Raw genomic sequence first — 22,197 nt, forward strand, 5'->3', positions numbered from 1 at the left:
AAGAACTGACGCAGTCAGTTTCTCCTCAACTCTTATCAAGAGAGACTGCTATGCATAGTATTAATATTAGCCCTCTGATTGCAATGAAGAGCAAGACGTGCAGCTCTGTTCTGGGACCAGCTGCAGCTTAACGAGGTCTTTATTTGCAGCACTTGACCACACGACTGGACAATAATCAAGATAAAATAAAACTAGAGCTTGCAGGACTTTCTTTGTGGAGTGTGGTGTCAAAAAAGCAGAGCATCTTTTTATTACGGACAGACCTCTCCCCATCTTTACAACCATTGGATCTATACAGTGCCTTGGAAAGTATTCAGACCCCTTGACCTTTTCCACATTTTGTTACGTTAAAGCTTTATTCTAAAATGGATTTTAAAAAATCCTCAGCAATCTACACACAATAACCCATAATGACAAAGCAAAAACAGGTTTCATAGAAAAAAAGCAAGCCATGAGGCCGAAGGAATTGTCCGTAGAGCTCAGAGACAGGATTGTGTCGAGGCACAGATCTGAGGAAGGTTACCGAAAAATGTCTGCAGCATTGAAGGTCCCCAAGAACACAGTGGCCTCCATCATTCCTAAATGGAAGAGGTTTGGAACCACCAAGACTCTTCCTAGAGCTGGCTACCCGGCCAAACTGAGCAATCGGCTGAGAAGAGCCTTGGTCAGGAAGGTGACAAAGAACTCGATTGTCACTCTGGCAGAGCTCCAGAGTTCCTCTGTAGAGATGGGAGAACCTTCCAGAAGGACAAACATCTCTGCAGCACTTCACCACTCAGGCCTTTACGGTAGATTGGCCAGACGGAAGCCACTCCTCAGTAAAAGGCACATGACAGCCCGCTTGGAGTTTGCCAAAAGGCACCTAAAGACTCTCAGACCATGAGAAACAAGATTCTCTGGTCTGATGAAGCCAAGACTGAACCTTTGACTACCAAGTGTTACGTCTGGAGGATACCTGGCACCATCCCTACAGTGAAGCGTGGTGGTGGCAGCATCATGCTGTGGGGATGTTTTTCAGCGGAAGGGACTGGGAGACTAGTCAAGATTGAGGAACAGATGAACAGCGCAAAGTACAGAGAGATCCTTGATGAAAACCTGCTCCAGAGTGCTCAGGACCTCAGACTGTGACAAAGGTTCTCCTTCCAACAGGATAACGACACTAAGCACACAGCCAAGACAACGTGGGAGTGGCTTTGGGACAAGTCTCTGAATGTTATTGAGTGGCCCAGCCAGAGTCTGGACTTGAACACTATTGAAAATCTCTGGAGAGACCTGAAAATAGCTGTGCAGCAACTCTCCCATCCAACCTGACAGAGCTTGAGAGGATATACAAAGAAGAATGGGAGAAACTCTCCAAATACAGGTGTGCCAAACTTGTAGCGTCATACCCAAGATGACTCGAGGCTGTAATCGCTGCCAAAGGTGCTTCAACAAATTACTGTAATATTTGATTATTATTGTCATTATGGGGTATTGTGTGTAGATTGATGAGGACAAAAAAGAAACAATTTTATAAATTTCAGAACAAGGCTGTAACCTAACAAAATGTAGAAAAACGTCAAGGTGTCTGAATACTTTCTGAATGCACTGTATGTTTAGACTATGACAGTTTACAGTCTATGGTAACACCAAGTTATTTAGTCTCCTCAACAGCCATTCATTAACATATTCAGCTGAGGTCTAGAACTTAGGGAATCATTTGTGCAAAATACAATGCTCTTAGTTTTAGAGATGTTTTAGAGATGTTCAGGACCAGTGTATTACTGGCCACCCATTCCAAAACAGACTGCAACTCTTTGTTAAGGGTTTTAAGTTACTTCCTTAGCTGTGGTTGCTGGTGCATATATGGTTGAATCATCAGCATACATGGACACACATGATTTGTTTATTGCCATTGGAATGTCATTGGTAAAAAAATAAAATAATAGAAAATAGTAGAGGGCCTAGAGAGCTTCCCTGCAGTACACCAAACTTTACATGTTTGACATTAGAGAAGCTTCCATTAAAGAAAACCCTCTCTCAGTTCTATTAGATAGATACTGTAGCTCTGAATCCATGATATGGCAGAGGTTGAAAAGCCATACCACATGAGTTTTCTCAATAACAATTTATGGTCAATAATATCAAAGGCTGCACTGAGATCTAACAGTACAGCTCCCACGATCTTCTTATTATCAATTTCTTTCAACCAATCATCAGTAATTTGTGTCAGTGCAGTACATTGTGAGTGCCCTTCTCTATAAGCATGCTGAAAGTCTGTTGTTAATTTGTTTATAGAAAAATAGCATTGTATTTGGTCAAACACAATTTCTTTCAGCAGTTTGCTTAGAGCTGATGGCAGGCTGATAGGTCTGCTGTTAGAACGAGTAAATGCCTTTCCTCTGGGCTTAGATTAAATATATGACAGATAGGAGTGGCTATAGAGTCAGCTACAATCCTCAGTAGCTTTCCATCTATGTTGTCAGGTTTGTCTTTATTGATAGATAACAATAATTTTTCCAACTCTCCCACACTAACTTTATAATATTCAAATTTTACAGTGCTTTTCTTTCATTATTTTTTTTATGCATGAGTATGATGGCTCACTGTTCATTGTTGGAATTTCCCACCTAAGTTTGCCCACTTTGCCAATGAAGTAATCCTCAAAATAATTGGTCTCATCAAATGGTTTTGTGATGAATAAGCCATCTGATTCGATGAAAGATTTGTCTTTGAATTTGTCTTTCTGCCCATAATTTCATTTAAAATACTCCAAAGCTTTTTTTCCATCATTCTTTATGTCATTGATCTTGGCTTCATAATACAGTTTCTTCTTCTTTTTGTTGAGTTTAGTCTCATCATTTCTGAATTTGCAGTAAGTCAGATGTGCAGCCAGACTTATTAGCCAGTCCTTTGATGATGTTATTATTTAATTCCAAGTCATCATCTCATCTCTCTACAGAGCTGCTGTCTGACAGAATCACTATTTTAGTAGTTCTTCAATGTAAATAAGACATAATTTTATGACAGCTGAATACCAATATCAATCACTTAGATCGTGTATTTTCAGGTAGAGATACATCTGCTTTAAATCCCTCTTTCTCATGGATTTAAAAAAAAACTATGAAATGGAATTCAAATAATTGAACCGACTTCAGTCAATTAGTTTAATGTTGGTTAATCGCTCAGCACTACTTTTTAAACATCACTACAAGTTTGCATTTCCTGCGGTGCAGGAAAACTCCTGAGACAACAGGATGATCAAATTAACATCCAGTATCTGTAGTCCCTGTTTAGGGCTACTCTCAGAATCTACTACTGTCTGCTCAGATCCAGGTGACATTTAGACTACGACAGACAGACAGACAGACAGACAGACAGACAGACAGACAGACACACACACACACACACACACAGGCAGACTAACTGCGGTGACCACAGAGCAGTTGTTGCCACTGCTGTGTTCTGTGTTCCCCTTCACACCTTCAGACAGGACTATCCATGGTATACACACACCTTCAGACAGGACTATCCATGGTATACACACACCTTCAGACAGGACTATTAATGGTATACACACACCTTCAGACAGGACTATCCATGGTATACACACACCTTCAGACAGGACTATCCATGGTATACACACACCTTCAGACAGGACTATCCATGGTATACACACACCTTCAGACAGGACTATCCATGGTATACACACACCGTCAGACAGGACTATCCATGGTATACACACACCTTCAGACAGGACTATCCATGGTATACACACACCTTCAGACAGGACTATCCATGGTATACACACACCTTCAGACAGGACTATCCATGGTATACACACACCGTCAGACAGGACTATCCATGGTATACACACACCGTCAGACAGGACTATCCATGGTATACACACACCTTCAGACAGGACTATCCATGGTATACACACACCTTCAGACAGGACTATTAATGGTATACACACACCTTCAGACAGGACTGTCCATGGTATACACACACCTTCAGACAGGACTATCCATGGTATACACACACCTTCAGACAGGACTATCCATGGTATACACACACCTTCAGACAGGACTATTAATGGTATACACACACCTTCAGACAGGACTATCCATGGTATACACACACCTTCAGACAGGACTGAAACCGTGGATTGATGGCAGCATTCGCGTGAAACTGAAAGCGAGAACCACTGCTTTTAATCAGGGCAAGGTGTCTGGTAACATGACCGAATACAAACAGTGCAGCTATTCCCTCCGCAAGGCTATCAAACAAGCTAAGCGTCAGTACAGAGACAAAGTAGAATCTCAATTCAACGGCTCAGACACAAGAGGCATGTGGCAGGGTCTACAGTCAATCACGGACTACAGGAAGAAATCCAGCCCAGTCACAGACCAGGATGTCTTGCTCCCAGGCAGACTAAATAACTTTTTTGCCCGCTTTGAGGACAATACAGTGCCACTGACACGGCCTGCAACGAAAACATGCGGTCTCTCCTTCACTGCAGCCGAGGTGAGTAAGACATTTAAACGTGTTAACCCTCGCAAGGCTGCAGGCCCAGACGGCATCCCCAGCCGCGCCCTCAGAGCATGCGCAGACCAGCTGGCCGGTGTGTTTACGGACATATTCAATCAATCCCTATACCAGTCTGCTGTTCCCACATGCTTCAAGAGGGCCACCATTGTTCCTGTTCCCAAGAAAGCTAAGGTAACTGAGCTAAATGACTACCGCCCGTAGCACTCACTTCCGTCATCATGAAGTGCTTTGAGAGACTAGTCAAGGACCATATCACCTCCACCCTACCTGACACCCTAGACCCACTCCAGTTTGCTTACCGCCCAAATAGGTCCACAGACGATGCAATCTCAACCACACTGCACACTGCCCTAACCCATCTGGACAAGAGGAATACCTATGTGAGAATGCTGTTCATCGACTACAGCTCGGCATTCAACACCATAGTACCCTCCAAGCTCGTCATCAAGCTCGAGACCCTGGGTCTCGACCCCGCCCTGTGCAACTGGGTACTGGACTTCCTGACGGGCCGCCCCCAGGTGGTGAGGGTAGGCAACAACATCTCCTCCCCGCTGATCCTCAACACTGGGGCCCCACAATGGTGCGTTCTGAGCCCTCTCCTGTACTCCCTGTTCACCCACGACTGCGTGGCCACGCACGCCTCCAACTCAATCATCAAGTTTGCGGACGACACAACAGTGGTAGGCTTGATTACCAACAACGACGAGACAGCCTACAGGGAGGAGGTGAGGGCCCTCGGAGTGTGGTGTCAGGAAAATAACCTCACACTCAACGTCAACAAAACTAAGGAGATGATTGTGGACTTCAGGAAACAGCAGAGGGAACACCCCCCTATCCACATCGATGGAACAGTAGTGGAGAGGGTAGCAAGTTTTAAGTTCCTCGGCATACACATCACAGACAAACTGAATTGGTCCACTCACACAGACAGCATCGTGAAGGAGGCGCAGCAGCGCCTCTTCAACCTCAGGAGGCTGAAGAAATTCGGCTTGTCACCAAAAGCACTCACAAACTTCTACAGATGCACAATCGAGAGCATCCTGGCGGGCTGTATCACCGCCTGGTACGGCAACTGCTCCGCCCTCAACCGTAAGGCTCTCCAGAGGGTAGTGAGGTCTGCACAACGCATCACCGGGGGCAAACTACCTGCCCTCCAGGACACCTACACCACCCGATGTTACAGGAAGGCCATAAAGATCATCAAGGACATCAACCACCCGAGCCACTGCCTGTTCACCCCGCTATCATCCAGAAGGCGAGGTCAGTACAGGTGCATCAAAGCTGGGACCGAGAGACTGAAAAACAGCTTCTATCTCAAGGCCATCAGACTGTTAAACAGCCTCCACTAACATTGAGTGGCTGCTGCCAACACACTGACACTGACACTGACTCAACTCCAGCCACTTTAATAATGGAAACTGATGGGAAATGATGAAAATATATCACTAGCCACTTTAAACAATGCTACCTTATATAATGTTACTTACCCTACATTATTCATCTCATATGCATACGTATATACTGTACTCTATATCATCGACTGCATCCTTATGTAATACATGTATCACTAGCCACTTTAACTATGCCACTTCCTGCCTAAGTTTGCCTACTTTGCCCACTTTGCCAATGAAGTAATCCTCAAAATAATTGGTCTCATCAAATGGTTTTGTGATGAATAAGCCATCTGATTCGATGAAAGATTTGTCTTTGAATTTGTCTTTCTGCCCATAATTTCATTTAAAATACTCCAAAGCTTTTTTTCCATCATTCTTTATGTCATTGATCTTGGCTTCATAATACAGTTTCTTCTTCTTTTTGTTGAGTTTAGTCTCATCATTTCTGAATTTGCAGTAAGTCAGATGTGCAGCCAGACTTATTAGCCAGTCCTTTGATGATGTTATTATTTAATTCCAAGTCATCATCTCATCTCTACAGAGCTGCTGTCTGACAGAATCACTATTTTAGTAGTTCTTCAATGTAAATAAGACATAATTTTATGACAGCTGAATACCAATATCAATCACTTAGATCGTGTATTTTCAGGTAGAGATACATCTGCTTTAAATCCCTCTTTCTCATGGATTTAAAAAAAAACTATGAAATGGAATTCAAATAATTGAACCGACTTCAGTCAATTAGTTTAATGTTGGTTAATCGCTCAGCACTACTTTTTAAACATCACTACAAGTTTGCATTTCCTGCGGTGCAGGAAAACTCCTGAGACAACAGGATGATCAAATTAACATCCAGTATCTGTAGTCCCTGTTTAGGGCTACTCTCAGAATCTACTACTGTCTGCTCAGATCCAGGTGACATTTAGACTACGACAGACAGACAGACAGACAGACACAGACAGACAGACAGACACACACACACACACACACACACACACACACACACACACACACACACACAGGCAGACTAACTGCGGTGACCACAGAGCAGTTGTTGCCACTGCTGTGTTCTGTGTTCCCCACCTTCAGACACCCATTCAGACAGGACTATCCATGGTATACATGGGACTATCCATGGTATACACACACCTTCAGACAGGACTATCCATGGTATACACACACCTTCAGACAGGACTATCCATGGTATACACACACCTTCAGACAGGACTATCCATGGTATACACACACCTTCAGACAGGACTATCCATGGTATACACACACCGTCAGACAGGACTATCCATGGTATACACACACCTTCAGACAGGACTATCCATGGTATACACACACCTTCAGACAGGACTATCCATGGTATACACACACGGATAGGCATAGTTATGTTTGTTTGTCTAGCTACATTGTTTCATATTCACACAGGGTTGTTTACATGTGTGTGTATCATTGGTATGGTCATGGTATGGTATGATGTGATTGTGATAAGGTCTCTCGCTCTCTCTCTCTGTGTGTGTGTATGTGTGTGTGTGTGTGTGTGTGTGTGTGTGTGTGTGCATGTGCGTGTGCGTGCGCGTGCGTGTGTGTGCGCGTGCAGGTCGGATGCTGCTGAATGACTCTAAGAAGGGTCCTCCTCACGTCCAGTATAGAAGACCGTACGGCTGTGCAGTGCTGGCCATGAGCGATGTACTACAGACCATCTCAGAACTAAAGGAGGAGAAGGAGTTTGTTCTCAAAGTCTACACGTGAGTAGCATACACACACATACTTGCACCCACACATGAGCATACATTATGCATACACACACACACATTCGGACACACACACACACACACACACAGTCGGACACACACACACACACACATTCGGACACACACACACATTGCGCATGCTGTATATATATCTATATAGCCAGTATTGTCTTTTTAAACAGACTCCAGTCACATCCTGATAGCCAGTCCACCATTAGACTCAGACATATTAGAAAAGGAAACAAACCCTTGTAATACTGAATGCCGATGCAATATTCCCCATCAGCAATGAACAACTAATGATGAACTCCTTCTGGCCATAGAGAATAGAGAAATCAACATATTAACATTGTAAAGTGATTATGCCCTATGTTAAACCAAAATGGTTGCTTTTGTAAGGCTTTTGTCTTTGGAAAAATACAATCACAACAGAAATGGTTATGTCTTGCTCTGTTGGGCTCATTAGGCCCTTATGTTTTCCCCCATCACACAGTGTTAATGTGTTTACTATGGAAATGAAGCAGAAGTTGAATGCTGATCGAGTCAGAATTGAAGAAACACTACTTGCTGTTAATGTTTCATTCTCCTTACTAATTTTCCACAAGTGAAATTGAACTCGACTGTTAAGCGTTAAGGTTATGTTAGCACACTGTAATACATGTTGATATTTGTGTCCGACCGCCTCGATTCGGTTTTATGTATTTATATTTGAAAATAGTTTTTTTATATACATCAAATCAAATCAAATTGATTTTTATAGCCCTTCGTACATCAGCTGATGTCTCAAATTGCTGTACAGAAACCCAGCCTAAAACCCCAAACAGCAAGCAATGCAGGTATAGAAGCACGGTGGCTAGGAAAAACTCCCTAGAAAGGCCAAAACCTAGGAAGAAACCTAGAGAGGAACCAGACTATGTGGGCTGGCCAGTCCTCTTCTGGCTGTGCCGGGTGGAGATTATAACAGAACATGGCCAAGATGTTCAAATGTTCATAAAGACCAGTATGGTCCAATATTGGATAAAGGTTTTAGACTCAGACCCATAATACATTGCAGTTGAGGAACATTCTGCTTTGAAAGTTGATAAACTTGTAAACCACACTTTTGAGAAAATAGCCCTTGAATGTTTTGGTACACCTACACGAGAGCTCTTCTTTGTCTACACACTTGATGGCTGATGTTATATCTTTCGAAAACAGTGTGGTAGATAGGACTATCAACACATACCGAGCAGCTCACATTTATAGACAGAAGCACGCTGCATGACAGACCAATCCAAAACTCATCTCCCAGCATGTCCATCCATTATCTCAGCCAATTTCTTTTTTAATTTTTTTTACCTTTATTTAACTAGGCAAGTCAGTTAAGAACAAATTCTTATTTTCAATGATGGCCTAAGAACAGTGGGTTAACTGCCTGTTCAGGGGCAGAACGACAGATTTGTACCTTGTCAGCTTGGGGATATGAACTTGCAACCTTTCAGTTACTAGTCCAACTCTCTAACCAATAGGCTAGCGGGAAGTTTCCTGACTTTTTTCCATGGCTAAACCAACTGGGCTCGTAATTTAAGGATAAAATACAATTTTGTCATTAAGGTACATGAAAGTTCATATGTCCTGAAGGCATTTCTGCTATAAAAAAAAACGCATTACGCTCAAATGCCTCTCCTGTGAAGGAGTGACGTGCGACATACACCTAGCTAATAGATACAATTGTTTGATCTGTTGATTGAGGTATTGGTTGATTTAATAATTGATTTAACTCTAATTTAAGCAGAGATGTTCAAAACATTTTTCTACTGTATTTTTTAACTACAGTTGAAGTCGGAAGTTTACATACACCTTAGCCAAATACATTTTTTAAAAACTCTTTTTTTCACAATTCCTGACATTTAATCCTAGTAGAAATTCCCTGTCTTAGGTCAGTTATGATCACCACTTTTATTTTAAGAATGTGAAATGTCAGAATAATAGTAGAGAGTGTCACGGCTGTTGAAAGAACTTGACCAAGGTGCAGTGTGGTGAGCGTACATGTTCCTTTATTTCATATGACGCCGACACAATATACCATCCAAAACAACCGTGAAGCTAAAGGCTATACAAAACAAAGACAACTTCTCACACAGAAAGGAGGGAAAAGGGCTACCTAAGAATGGTTCCCAATCAGAGACAACGATAGACAGCTGTCCCTGATTGAGAACCATACCCGGCCAAAACATACAAACACTAAATCATAGAAAACGAAACCTAGAATGCCCATCCCAAATCACACCCTGACCAAACCAAATAGAGACATGAAAAGGATCTCTAAAGTTAGGGCGTGACAGAGAGAGTGATTTATTTCAGCTTTTATTTCTTTCATCACATTCCCAGTGGGTCAGAAGTTTACATTCACTCAATTAGTATTTAGTAGCATTGCTTTTAAATTGTTTAACTTGGGTCAAACGTTTTGTGTAGCCTTCCACAAGCTTCCCACAATAAGTTGGGTGAATTTTTTGCCCATTCCTCCTGACAGAGCTGGTGTAACTGAGTCAGGTTTGTAGGCCTCCCTGCTCGCACATGCTTTTTCAGTTCTGCCCACAAATAGAATTGAGGTCAGGGCTTTGTGATGTCCACTCCAATACCTTGACTTTGTTGTCCTTAAGCCATTTTGCCACAACTTTTGAAGTATGCTTGGTGTCATTGTCCATTTGGATGACCCATTTGCGACCGAACTTTAACTTCCTGACCGATGTCTTGAGATGTTGCTTCAATATATGCACATAACTTTCCTCCCTCATGATGCCATCGATTTTGTGCACCAGTCCCTCCTGCAGCAAAGCACCCCCAGAACATGATGCTGCCACCCCCGTGCTCCCCCCACGGTTGGGATGGTGTTTTTCGACTTGCAAGCCTCCCCCTTTTTCCTCCAAACATAACGATGGTCATTATGGCCAAACAGTTCTATTTTCGCTTCATCAGACTAGAGGACATTTCTCCAAAAAGTACGAACTTTGTCCCCATGTGCAGTTGCAAACCGTAGTCTGGCTTTTTTATGGCGGTTTTGGAGCAGTGGCTTCTTACTGAGTTGTTTGACGGCTGCGTGGTCCCATAAATAAATAAATAAATAAGAAAGAACAAGTTTTAATCTGTCTGTAAATAATTGTTGGAAAAATGACCTGTGTCATGTGTCATGCACAAAGTAGATGTCCTGACCGACTTGCCAAAAACTAAAGTTTGTTCACAAGAAATTTGTGGGAGTGGTTGAAACACAAGATTTAATGGCTCCAACCTAAGTGTATGTAAACTTCCCACTTCAACTGTAGATGTCGTCTAAAGTTCTGGTTTAGACATTTTAACAGTTTAGACAGTTTAAAAACAAATATGACAGTCAATCCTTGAAGAAAATCCCTCATATTCAACATCATAGCCCTGTGGAGAATGGCAGAGACTTCCAGAACATAGGAGACCAGAACAGGTTGAATATTTTGTTACCATTGGCACCAAAAGGGATTGGATCAGAGCAGGGTTTGGCAGTGAAGTGACTATGCTGGCTAGGAGCTAATCAGCTGAAATGGACTGGAGGGAGTTCTGGACTGTAGTTGCTGTGGTTCTGTGGCAGTCAGGTGAGAGGTATCACAGTCTCTCTCTTGCTCTCGCTTTCTCGCGCGCTCTCTCTCCCATGTGCTCTCTCATGTGCTCTCTCTCTGTCTCTCTCTCTGTCTCTCTCTCTGTCTCTCTCTCTGTCTCTCTCTCTGTCTCTCTCTCTGTCTCTGTCTCTCTCTCGATCTCAATTTCTGTCTCGATCTCTTTTTATTTCTCTCTTGGTATTTCTCAATCCTCCCCTCTCTCTTTTTTCCCTCTCTCTTTCTGTCATTTCGGTCATCTCAATTAAATTAGTCTCTCTCTCTCTTTCTGTCTCCTTTCTCGATCTCTGATTGTCAAATGTCAGGTTCTACATTGTTGACGAGCCTTGTCTTCTTGCTGGGTATTTGGATGAGCCCAGATGCTTTATTGGTCAGAACACAGGTGGATATTGTCTCTGTGGTGGGTGTCTTGTTTAGATAAGGAGATTCTCTCAGGAGGCAGTGGATATTGTCTGGGTATTAGGATGAGATATCAATGGAGATGCTTGGAGACGGGCCCCTGTGCTGTCTGGGTATTAGGATGAGGTAACCTTGGAGGTCCTTAGAGACAGGCTATGTGCTGTCTGGGTATTAGGATGAGGTAACCTTGGAGATGCTTGGAGACGGGCTCTGTGCTGTCTGGGTATTAGGATGAGGTAACCTTGGAGATCCTTGGAGACAGGCTCTGTGCTGTCTGGGTATTAGGATGAGGTAACCTTGGAGATCCTTAGAGACAGGCTCTGTGCGGTCTGGGTATTAGGATGAGGTAACCTTGGAGATCCTTGGAGACAGGCTCTGTGCGGTCTGGGTATTAGGATGAGGTAACCTTGGAGACAGGCTCTGTGCTGTCTGGTAACCTTGGAGATCCTTGGAGACAGGCTCTGTGCGGTCTGGGTATTAGGATGAGGTAACCTTGGAGATCCTTGGAGACAGGCTCTGTGCTGTCTGGGTATTAGGATGAGGTAACCTTGGAGATGCTTCGATACATTTTAAAAGGATCAAAACATTTCAAAGGTTCCTTTTATGCATGGTTACTCAAGAGTACAGAAAGCAGCTCCTTATCCAAACAGCAAGGCTGCCCACAACAGCTGAAACAGAGCATTACCTAGTCAACAGCATTGTCCTACTTTTTATCAGGCCCACAATCTGGAAGCAATGTACTACAATCCTGTGTACGTGGCAGAGACTGACCAATATCAGCGCCACCTGCTAGCACCTCCATCCCAGGCTGTCCCAGCGTGCCACGAGGGGCTGGTAAAGGTCTGATCCATGTAGCTGTCCATTGAGCAGCCCACTTCCACAATAAGCACCTCCACCTGTATTTGGCCATACAGGAAAGCCCCTCATCATCAACGTCACACCAGCTTCCTGTTACACCAGAATGTGCACACACACAAACACTGACCCACCGAGCCCATACCCAGCATGCCCTCGTTCACACTTTTATCCACTCTGCTGTTTTTCAATAAGGTGTAAGTGATCCTTTCCAGAGTGCTGTGCAGCACATCCACCGGCCCAGGGCTCTTAGTGGGACATATCCATATCATTGAGGTCATGGAGAAGAGTCACCGTGGCCGTGCGTGCGTGTGTGCGTGCGTGTGTGTGTGCGTGTGTGTTGATGAGGTATGGGAAGAAAGGGAACTAGAGACCAGCTAGAAGACAGACAGAGACAGACAGACAGGCACACAGACAGGCAGGCAGGCAAACACAGACAGACAGACAGATAGGCAGACAGGGACACAGACAGGCAGGCAAACACAGACAGACAGACAGACAGACAGACAGACAGACAGACAGACAGACAGACAGACAGACAGACAGACAGACAGACAGACAGACAGACAGACAGACAGACAGACAGACAGACAGACACACAGGCACACAGATAGGCACACAGACAGGCAGGCAGGCAAACACAGACAGACAAACAGACAGACAGACAGACAGACTGCAGGGATATAGCTAGCTAGCAGGATCTCACTCACTCATGAACTGCAGTAGTATTGGACAGGGACAGATCATGATGCTGAATACTGCAGTAGTATTGGACAGGGACAGATCATGATGCTGAATACTGCAGTAGTATTGGACAGGGACAGATAATGATGCTGAATACTGCTGTAGTATTGGACAGGGACAGATAATGATGCTGAATACTGCAGTAGTATTGGACAGGGACAGATCATGATGCTCAATACTGCAGTAGTATTGGACAGGGACAGATCATGATGCTGAATACTGCAGTAGTATTGGACAGGGACAGATCATGATGCTCAATACTGCAGTAGTATTGGACAGGGACAGATCATGATGCTGAATACTGCAGTAGTATTGGACAGGGACAGATAATGATGCTGAATACTGCATTAGTATTGGACAGGGACAGATCATGATGCTATGTGGATGAATTTGCTAGTAGAGTGGTTATAATATACTGTAGTTATGTGGATGAATTAGCTAGTAGAGTGGCTATAATATACTGTAGTTATGTGGATGAATTAGCTAGTAGAGTGGCTATAATATACTGTAGTTATGTGGATGAATTAGCTAGTAGAGTGGTTATAATATACTGTAGTTATGTAGATGAATTAGCTAGTAGAGTGGTTATAATATACTGTAGTTATGTGGATGAATTAGCTAGTAGAGTGGTTATAATATACTGTAGTTATGTGGATGAATTAGCTAGTAGAGTGGTTATAATATACTGTAGTTATGTGGATGAATTAGCTAGTAGAGTGGCTATAATATACTGTAGTTATGTGGATGAATTAGCTAGTAGAGTGGCTATAATATACTGTAGTTATGTGGATGAATTAGCTAGGTGTCCCTGTAAGTACAGTATTTTGAAAACGTTGACCTTGCCTAATCTTTGGATTTATGTCATGTTTTGTATGTTTAGTAGATTGTCCCTCATACCGGAAACATGATGTCCCACAGTCATTGTGCTGTAAGTCATAGACAGCCTTTATATCAGCCTTTAGATAGAAAACACACAGCAGTTAGGACAGAACAGAAAAACAGCCAAGTTAAGAGGGATAAAATGGCAGTGAAGCCCATGAGAAGCAGACATATCTGGACTGTATGAGCATCACATCGGCAGACTGGCTCTCAGTACAGAGAGGACCTCTAGTGGGGGCAAGGCAAGAAGAGCTCTGCAGACTGGATGGAATAGAACAGAACATAGTAGAACACAGTAGAGTTGAATAGAATAGATACACAAGGAGGGCTCTGCAGACTGGATGGAATAGAACAGAACAGGGTAGAACACAGTAGAGTTGAATAGAATAGATACACAAGGAGAGCTCTGCAGACTGGAATAAATAGTATAGAGTAGAGGAGAACAGAATAGAATATAACAGAACAGAACAAAATAGAACAGAACAAAATAGAGCAGAACAGAATAGAGCAGAACAGGGCAGAATAGAACAGAGCAGAATAGAACAGAGCAGAATAGAACAGAACAGAACAGAGCAGAATAGAACAGAACAGAAAAGAACAGAACAGAATAGAGCAGAACAGAATAGAACAGAACAGAACAGAGCAGAATAGAACAGAGCAGAATAGAACAGAACAGAACAGAGCAGAATAGAACAGAGCAGAATAGAACAGAACAGAATAGAACAGAGCAGAATAGAACAGAACAGAATAGAGCAGAACAGAACAGAGCAGAATAGAACAGAGCAGAACAGAATAGAACAGAGCAGAACAGAACAGAACAGAATAGAGCAGAATAGAACAGAGCAGAAGAGAACAGAACAGAATAGAACAGAACAGAATAGAGCAGAACAGAACAGAGCAGAATAGAACAGAGCAGAAGAGAGCAGAACAGAATAGAGCAGAACAGAATAGAGCAGAACAGAGCAGAATAGAACAGAGCAGAATAGAATAGAACAGAATAGAACAGAATAGAACAGAATAGAGCAGAACAGAACAGAGCAGAATAGAACAGAGCAGAATAGAATAGAACAGAATAGAACAGAATAGAACAGAACAGAGCAGAACAGAACAGAGCAGAATAGAACAGAACAGAGCAGAGCAGAATAGAACAGAACAGAGCAGAACAGAACAGAGCAGAATAGAACAGAACAGAGCAGAGCAGAATAGAACAGAACAGAGCAGAGCAGAGCAGAATAGAACAGAACAGAGCAGAACAGAACAGAGCAGAATAGAACAGAACAGAGCAGAGCAGAATAGAACAGAACAGAGCAGAGCAGAACAGAACAGAATAGAATAGAACAGAACAGAGCAGAAGACACCTCTGCAGCCTGCCTCAGTTATTGGAACAATCAGAACAAATCCAGAAGCACATAACATTACAGCAGAGATGGGAAACGTGTGAAGAGAACAACTTCCTGGGACACACATTGTGTAAGGTGGCATTGTATACCAGAAGTGCCCAGGGCAGCTGGAGGCAAGCCCTTAGGAAGTGGAAGAGAAGTGCCATACAGCAGACAGTTTTACTATTTACATAATGCCTTTAACATAACACACATAACACATGATGTGATGCTTAGATGCTTAGAATCCACTATCCACTTCACTACATAGAAACACTGGATGGAATGGGATGAAGAAAACATGAACAGTTGGAGATACAGTATGTTCCCACTGCAGGATAAAATTCCCAAAACACTGTATAATAATGGATTCCTACCTCATACTCAGGTGGCCATCTCAATTAAATGAGTCTCTCTGTAATGATATTCGTCTTCCTCTGACGAGGAGTATGAAGGATCGGACCAATATGCAGCGTGGTAAGTGTCCATGTTGATAATTTATTAACATTGAACACCAAAAACAAAATAACAAGGAGAATAACAAACAGAAATGCAATGATTCATTGGATCAGTCTAAAACTTTGCACATACACTGCTGCCATCTAGTGGCCAACATCTAAATTGCACCTGTGCTGGAATAATATATTTGGGCCTTTCTCTTGCATTTCAAAGATGATGGTACAAAAAAAATACTATTTTCTTTTACCAGATCTAATGTGTTATATTCTCCTACATTTGTTTCACATTTCCATAAACTTCAAAGTGTTACCTTTCAAATGGTACCAAGAAAATGCATATCCTTGCTTCATGTCCTGAGCTACAGGCAGTTAGATTTGGGTATGTCATTTTAGGTGAAATTTGAAAAAAAGGGGCGGATCCTTAAATGTTTTAAGCATGTTGTTTAGTTCCGGAGGCAAAGTGTTCATGTTTCTGAATAACAACGAGCAACAGCTAAATGTGCATTTTAAAGTGAGGCATGGGGAGGGTCTCTACGCAGGATTTGCCAGCACAGATAGTCTACAGTGTTTTGAGTGTGGGGATTTGGGGCATAAGAGCTTTGTGTGCTGTAGACAAGGTGAGAGTACAAACGGCAGTGTGGTCAACATTGAGGTCAATGAGACGCAGGCAGCTGAGGCTGGGCCTAGTCATGTTATGGATGGTGGTGTAGCTGAGGCTGGGCCTAGTCATGTTTATGGATGGTGGTGTAGCTGAGGCTGGGCCTAGTCATGTTATGGATGGTGGTGTAGATGAGGCTGGGCCTATTCATGTTATGGATGGTGGGGTAGATGAGGCTGAACCTAGTCAGGCTAGAGATGGTGGTGTAGATGAGGCTGGGTCTAGTCATGCTATAGAGGGTGGTGTAGAGGAGGTTGGGTCTAGTCAGGTTATAGATGGTGGCGTAGATGAGGCTGGGTCTAGTCAGGTTATAGATGGTGGTATAGATGAGGCTGGGTCTAGTCAGGTTATAGATGGTGGTGTAGATGAGGCTGGGTCTAGTCAGGTTATAGATGGTGGTGTAGATGAGGCTGGGTCTAGTCACGTTATAGATGGTGGTGTAGATGAGGCTGGGTCTAGTCAGGTTATAGATGGTGGTGTAGATGAGGCTGGGTCTAGTCAGGTTATAGATGGTGGTGTAGATGAGGCTGGGTCTAGTCAGGTTATAGATGGTGGTGTAGATGAGGCTGGGCCTAGTCAGGTTATAGATGGTGGTGTAGATGAGGCTGGGTCTAGTCAGGTTATAGATGGTGGTGTAAATGAGGCTGGGTCTAGTCAGGTTATAGATGGTGGTGTAGATGGGTCTTGGTCTAGTCAGGTTATCGATGGTGGTGTAGATGAGTCTGGGTCTAGTCAGGTTATAGATGGTGGTGTAGATGAGGCTGGGTCTAGTCATGCTATGGAGGGTGGTGTAGATGAGGCTGGGTCTAGTCAGGTTATAGATGGTGCTGTAGATGAGGCTGGGTCTAGTCAGGTTATAGATGGTGGTGTAGATGGGTCTGGGTCTAGTCAGGTTATAGGTGGTGTAGATGGGTCTGGGTCTAGTCAGGTTATAGGTGGTGTAGATGAGGCTGGGTCTAGTCATGTTATAGATGGTGTAGATGGGTCTGGGTCTAGTCAGGTTATGGATGGTGGTATAGATGATGCTGGGTCTAGTCAGGTTATGGATGGTGGTGTAGATGATGCTGGGTCTAGTCAGGTTGTGGATGGTGGTGTAGATGGGTCTGGGTCTAGTCAGGTTATGGATGGTGGTGTAGATGATGCTGGGTCTAGTCAGGTTATGCTAGTGGATGAGCAGAGTATAGTGGGGAAGTGTAAGACTAGGGGGGGAGGAGGAGGAGGGTGTCTAGCAGAAAAGGAAAAAGGGGGAGAAGAAAGAAGAAGTTGGGAGGGGGCTGACCAGAGAGGAAGGGCAGGTGGTCAGGATGGGAGATGGAGATGAGGAGGAGGAAAGTGAGTCTGAGGAAGAAGATGATGAGGAGGCCTTTTTTTCCCAGACATCTCCTCAATGCCAGTCAAGCAGAGGGGTCAATATATACGGCGAGGGAACTGACAAGGTTCCAGAATGAGACCAACGGGGACAAATTTCATCTTGAGGCTTTTTTTTCTGATCTGAGTTTGTAGGATCAGTAAAACACGCTATGAACAATTAGGGGCGTAGTGTACTCTCACCCAGGAAATGGTTTAGGTTGAGGAAGTGGGTCATAACAGTCCGTAAGGGTCTACCTTCAGACTCCGTTTAGATGAATAGTTTGTTTCTGGCACTGGGGCTTTTTGAGCTTTGCTATTGGTCTCTTGCTTTGCTGACTTTTCTCCCACTTCATATGGAGTCTCTTCGGGTAGGTTCACTTTATATACATGGCAGAGGAGATGTGGGAAAGAGGAGTCTGTTGGGTTAATGTAACGGCGTTCGTCTGTAGAAAGAGGAGCGGACCAAACTGCAGCGTGGTGGTTAATCATGTTCTTTAATAAAGAAGAACAAACAAACAAACAAACAAACAAACAAACAAACAAATAAATACAAAACAAAAGTACCGCGAAAACCTATACAGCCTATCTTGTGACAACTAACACAGAGACAGGAACAATCACCCACAAACACACGGTGAAACCCAGGCTACATAAATATGGTTCCCAATCAGAGACAACGAGAATCACCTGACTCTGATTGAGAACTGCCTCAGGCAGCCATAGACTATGCTAGACACCCCACAAAACCCTAAGACAAAAACGCACCACAAAAACCCATGTCACACCCTGGCCTGACCAAATAAATGAAGACAAACATAATATACTACGACCAAGGCGTGACAGTTAAAATGTAAAACAAAAGAAAGTACAGGTGTTGTTTCTGCAGGAGATTCATAGTGATGTGGTGAATAAAGTCGATGTAATGGCGTAGAATGCCCTGTGTGCTTTCTCTCTCTGTTCATTCACTGCCTCATGAAGGTGTCCAGTTGAGTGTATTTTTAATACTAAGTAATTGTAGTGTGTACAGTACTCTATATATTTTGTACCAATTGAGAACTTTGGTCTAATTCCCTGAGATCTGGATTTTCTCTGGATCATTACTTTAGTCTTTTTGGGGTTTACTGCCAGGGCCCAGGTCTGGCAGTACTGCTCTAGCAGGTCCAGGCTCTGCTGTAGGCCATGTGCTGTGGGTGTTTACTGCCAGGGCCCAGGTCTGGTAGTACTGCTCTAGCAGGTCCAGGCTCTGCTGTAGGCCAGGTGCTGTGGGTGTTTACTGCCAGGGCCCAGGTCTGGCAGTACTGCTCTAGCAGGTCCAGGCTCTGCTGTAGGCCAGGTGCTGTGGGTGTTTACTGCCAGGGCCCAGGTCTGGCAGTACTGCTCTAGCAGGTCCAGGCTTTGCTGTAGGCCAGGTGCTGTGGGTGTTTACTGCCAGGGCCCAGGTCTAGGAGTACTGCTCTAGCAGGTCCAGGCTCTGCTCTAGGCCAGGTGCTGTGGGTGACAGCAGGCATAGTCATCTGTGAAGAGTAGACATGTAACCTCTGAATTGTGGAGACTAACACCAGCGGCTGAGGATTTTTCTAGAATAGATATAATTGTTGGAAGAGTGTTTCTGTCTCTCTTTGTCTTCTTTCTGTCTGTCTGTCTGTCTGTCTGTCTGTCTGTCTGTCTGTCTGTCTGTCTGTCTGTCTGTCTGTCTGTCTGTCTGTCTGTCTGTCTGTCTGTCTGTCTGTCTGTCTCTCTCTCTCTCTCTCTCTCTCTCTCTCTCTCTCTCTCTCTCTTTCTCCCTCTCTCTCTTTCTCCCTCCCTCTCTCTCTCTCTCTCTCTCTCTCTCTCTCTTTCTCCCTCTCTTTCTCTTTCTCCCTCCCTCTCTCTCTCTCTCTCCCTCTCTCTCTCTCTTTCTCCCTCTCTCTCTCTTTCTCCCTCCCTCTCTCTCTCTCTCTCGTTTCTGCAGTGCGTAAAAACGGTAGCCTTCTAACTACCAGAGGAAATATCCAGTCAGGTTCTTTAGATCAGTTGAATATTAATGCAATTGAATGCAAAAATCTCTCTCACACTTACACACACACGCACGCTCACTCACTCACTCACTCACTCACTCACTCACTCACTCACTCACTCACTCACTCACTCACTCACTCACATGACACACACACAGTTGAATGCCAATGCACTTGAATGCACAACATCCGCTAGAGATGTTTCCTAGAGATGTTTCCTAGAGATGTTTCCTATCTTTGTTTCCCCTACAGATGTAACAATGAGAACGAGTGGTACCAGATCCATGAAAACATCATAAGAAAATCCAGCACCAAGTACACAGCTCCCAGCACCAACTATGGTATGTTAACCTAACCCCTGACTCTGGTACTTACACGGTTATACTATTGAGGCCCCCCAGGTAGTGAGTGAGTGAGTGAGTGTGTGTTTGTGTGTGTGTGTCCCGTACCCTGTCCAACCCTTCACAGGGATGACACACAATCTCATAATTTCCCTTCACTCCAACAATGTCTGTAATTGGTAGCCTACAAATATGAATGTCATTCTCTTAGTTGATAGTGTGTACATCAAGGGCCTTCCCTCCTCAAAGCTCATTAGAGGAGAGAATCCAATGTCCCTCCCGTCGGATCTCCTCCTCCAATGAGCTTTGAGAGGGACGCGAGAGATTGCGTAATCAAGGACCGGAGGAATCAAGGATCTGAAGGCTAGTTAAGTTTTTAGACAGTCAATTAGATAATGTACATGTCATTGACATACCAGTTATAGAACACAGTTCTCAGGATCAGCCACTGAGATAGGACTGCATTGGTAGGATAATCATATAGTTCAAATCAAATTTATTTATATAGCCCTTCGTACATCAGCTGATATCTCAAAGTGCTGTACAGAAACCCAGCCTAAAACCCCAAACAGCAAGCAATGCAGGTGTAGAAGCACGTTGGCTAGGAAAAACTCCCTAGAAAGGCCAAAACCTAGGAAGAAACCTAGAGAGGAACCAGGATTTGAGGGGTGGCCAGTCCTCTTCTGGCTGTGCCGGGTGGAGATTATAACAGAACATGGCCAAGATGGTCAAATGTTCATAAATGACCAGCATGGTCAAATAATAGGTCTGGGACAGGTAGCACGTCCGGTGAACAGGTCAGGATTCCATAGCCGCAGGCAGAACAGTTGAAACTGGAGCAGCAGCACGGCCAGGTGGACAGGGGACAGCAAGGAGTCATCATGCCAGGTTGTCCTGAGGCATGGTCCTAGTGCTCAGGTCCTCCGGGAGAGAGAGAAAGAAAGAGAGAAAGAGAGAATTAGAGAGAGCATACTTAAATTCACACAGGACACCGGATAAGACAGGAGAAGTACTCCAGATATAACAGACATAACAAACTGACCCTAGCCCCCCAACACATAAACTACTGCAGCATAAATACTGAAGGCTGAGACAGGAGGGGTCAGGAGACACTGTGGCCCCATCCGATGATACCCCCTGACAGGGCCAAACAGGCAGGATATAACCCCACCCACTTTGCCAAAGCACAGCCCCCACACCACTAGAGGGATATCTTCAACCACCAATTTACCATCCTGAGACAAGGCCGAGTATAGCCCACAAAGATCTCCGCCACGGCACAACCCAAGGGGGGGCGCCAACCCGGACAGGAAGATCACATCAGTGACTCAACCCACTCAAGTGACGCACCCCTCCTAGTGCCAGTGACTCAGCCCCTGTAATAGGGTTAGAGGCAGAGAATCCCAGTGGAAAGAAGGGAACCGGCCAGGCAGAGACAGCAAGGGCGGTTCGTTGCTCCAGAGCCTTTCCGTTCACCTTCACACTCCTGGGCCAGACTACACTCAATCATATGACCCACTGAAGAGATGAGTCTTCAGTAAAGACTTAAAGGTTGAGACTGAGTTTGCGTCTCTCACATGGGTAGGCAGACCATTCCATAAAAATGGAGCTCTTTTGTAGAAAGCCCTGCCTCCAGCTGTTTGCTTAGAAATTCTAGGGACAATTAGGAGGCCTGCGTCTTGTGACCGTAGCGTACGTGTAGGTATGTACGGCAGGACCAAATCAGAAAGATAGGTAGGAGTAAGCCCATGTAATGCTTTGTAGGTTAGCAGTAAAACTTTGAAATCAGCCATTGCCTTGACATGAAGCCAGTGTAGAGAGGCTAGCACT

The 22,197-nt window shown here is 44.1% G+C and overlaps 1 protein-coding gene across 2 annotated transcripts in view; it reads left to right on the forward strand.

Annotated features, from left to right (window-relative positions):
* Positions 1-22,197, forward strand: part of dock3 (dedicator of cytokinesis 3) — a 427,692-nt gene that overhangs the window by 306,874 nt on the left and 98,621 nt on the right. For both annotated transcript variants that reach the window (XM_042324863.1, XM_042324864.1), the window contains exons 12-13: positions 7,531-7,678; positions 20,279-20,367. In XM_042324863.1, coding sequence (XP_042180797.1) covers positions 7,531-7,678; positions 20,279-20,367 — 237 coding nt within the window. The remainder of the gene's footprint in view (positions 1-7,530; positions 7,679-20,278; positions 20,368-22,197) is intronic.

This window comes from Oncorhynchus tshawytscha, linkage group LG07, assembly GCF_018296145.1.
Source record: "Oncorhynchus tshawytscha isolate Ot180627B linkage group LG07, Otsh_v2.0, whole genome shotgun sequence".
Lineage (NCBI taxonomy): Eukaryota > Metazoa > Chordata > Actinopteri > Salmoniformes > Salmonidae > Oncorhynchus > Oncorhynchus tshawytscha.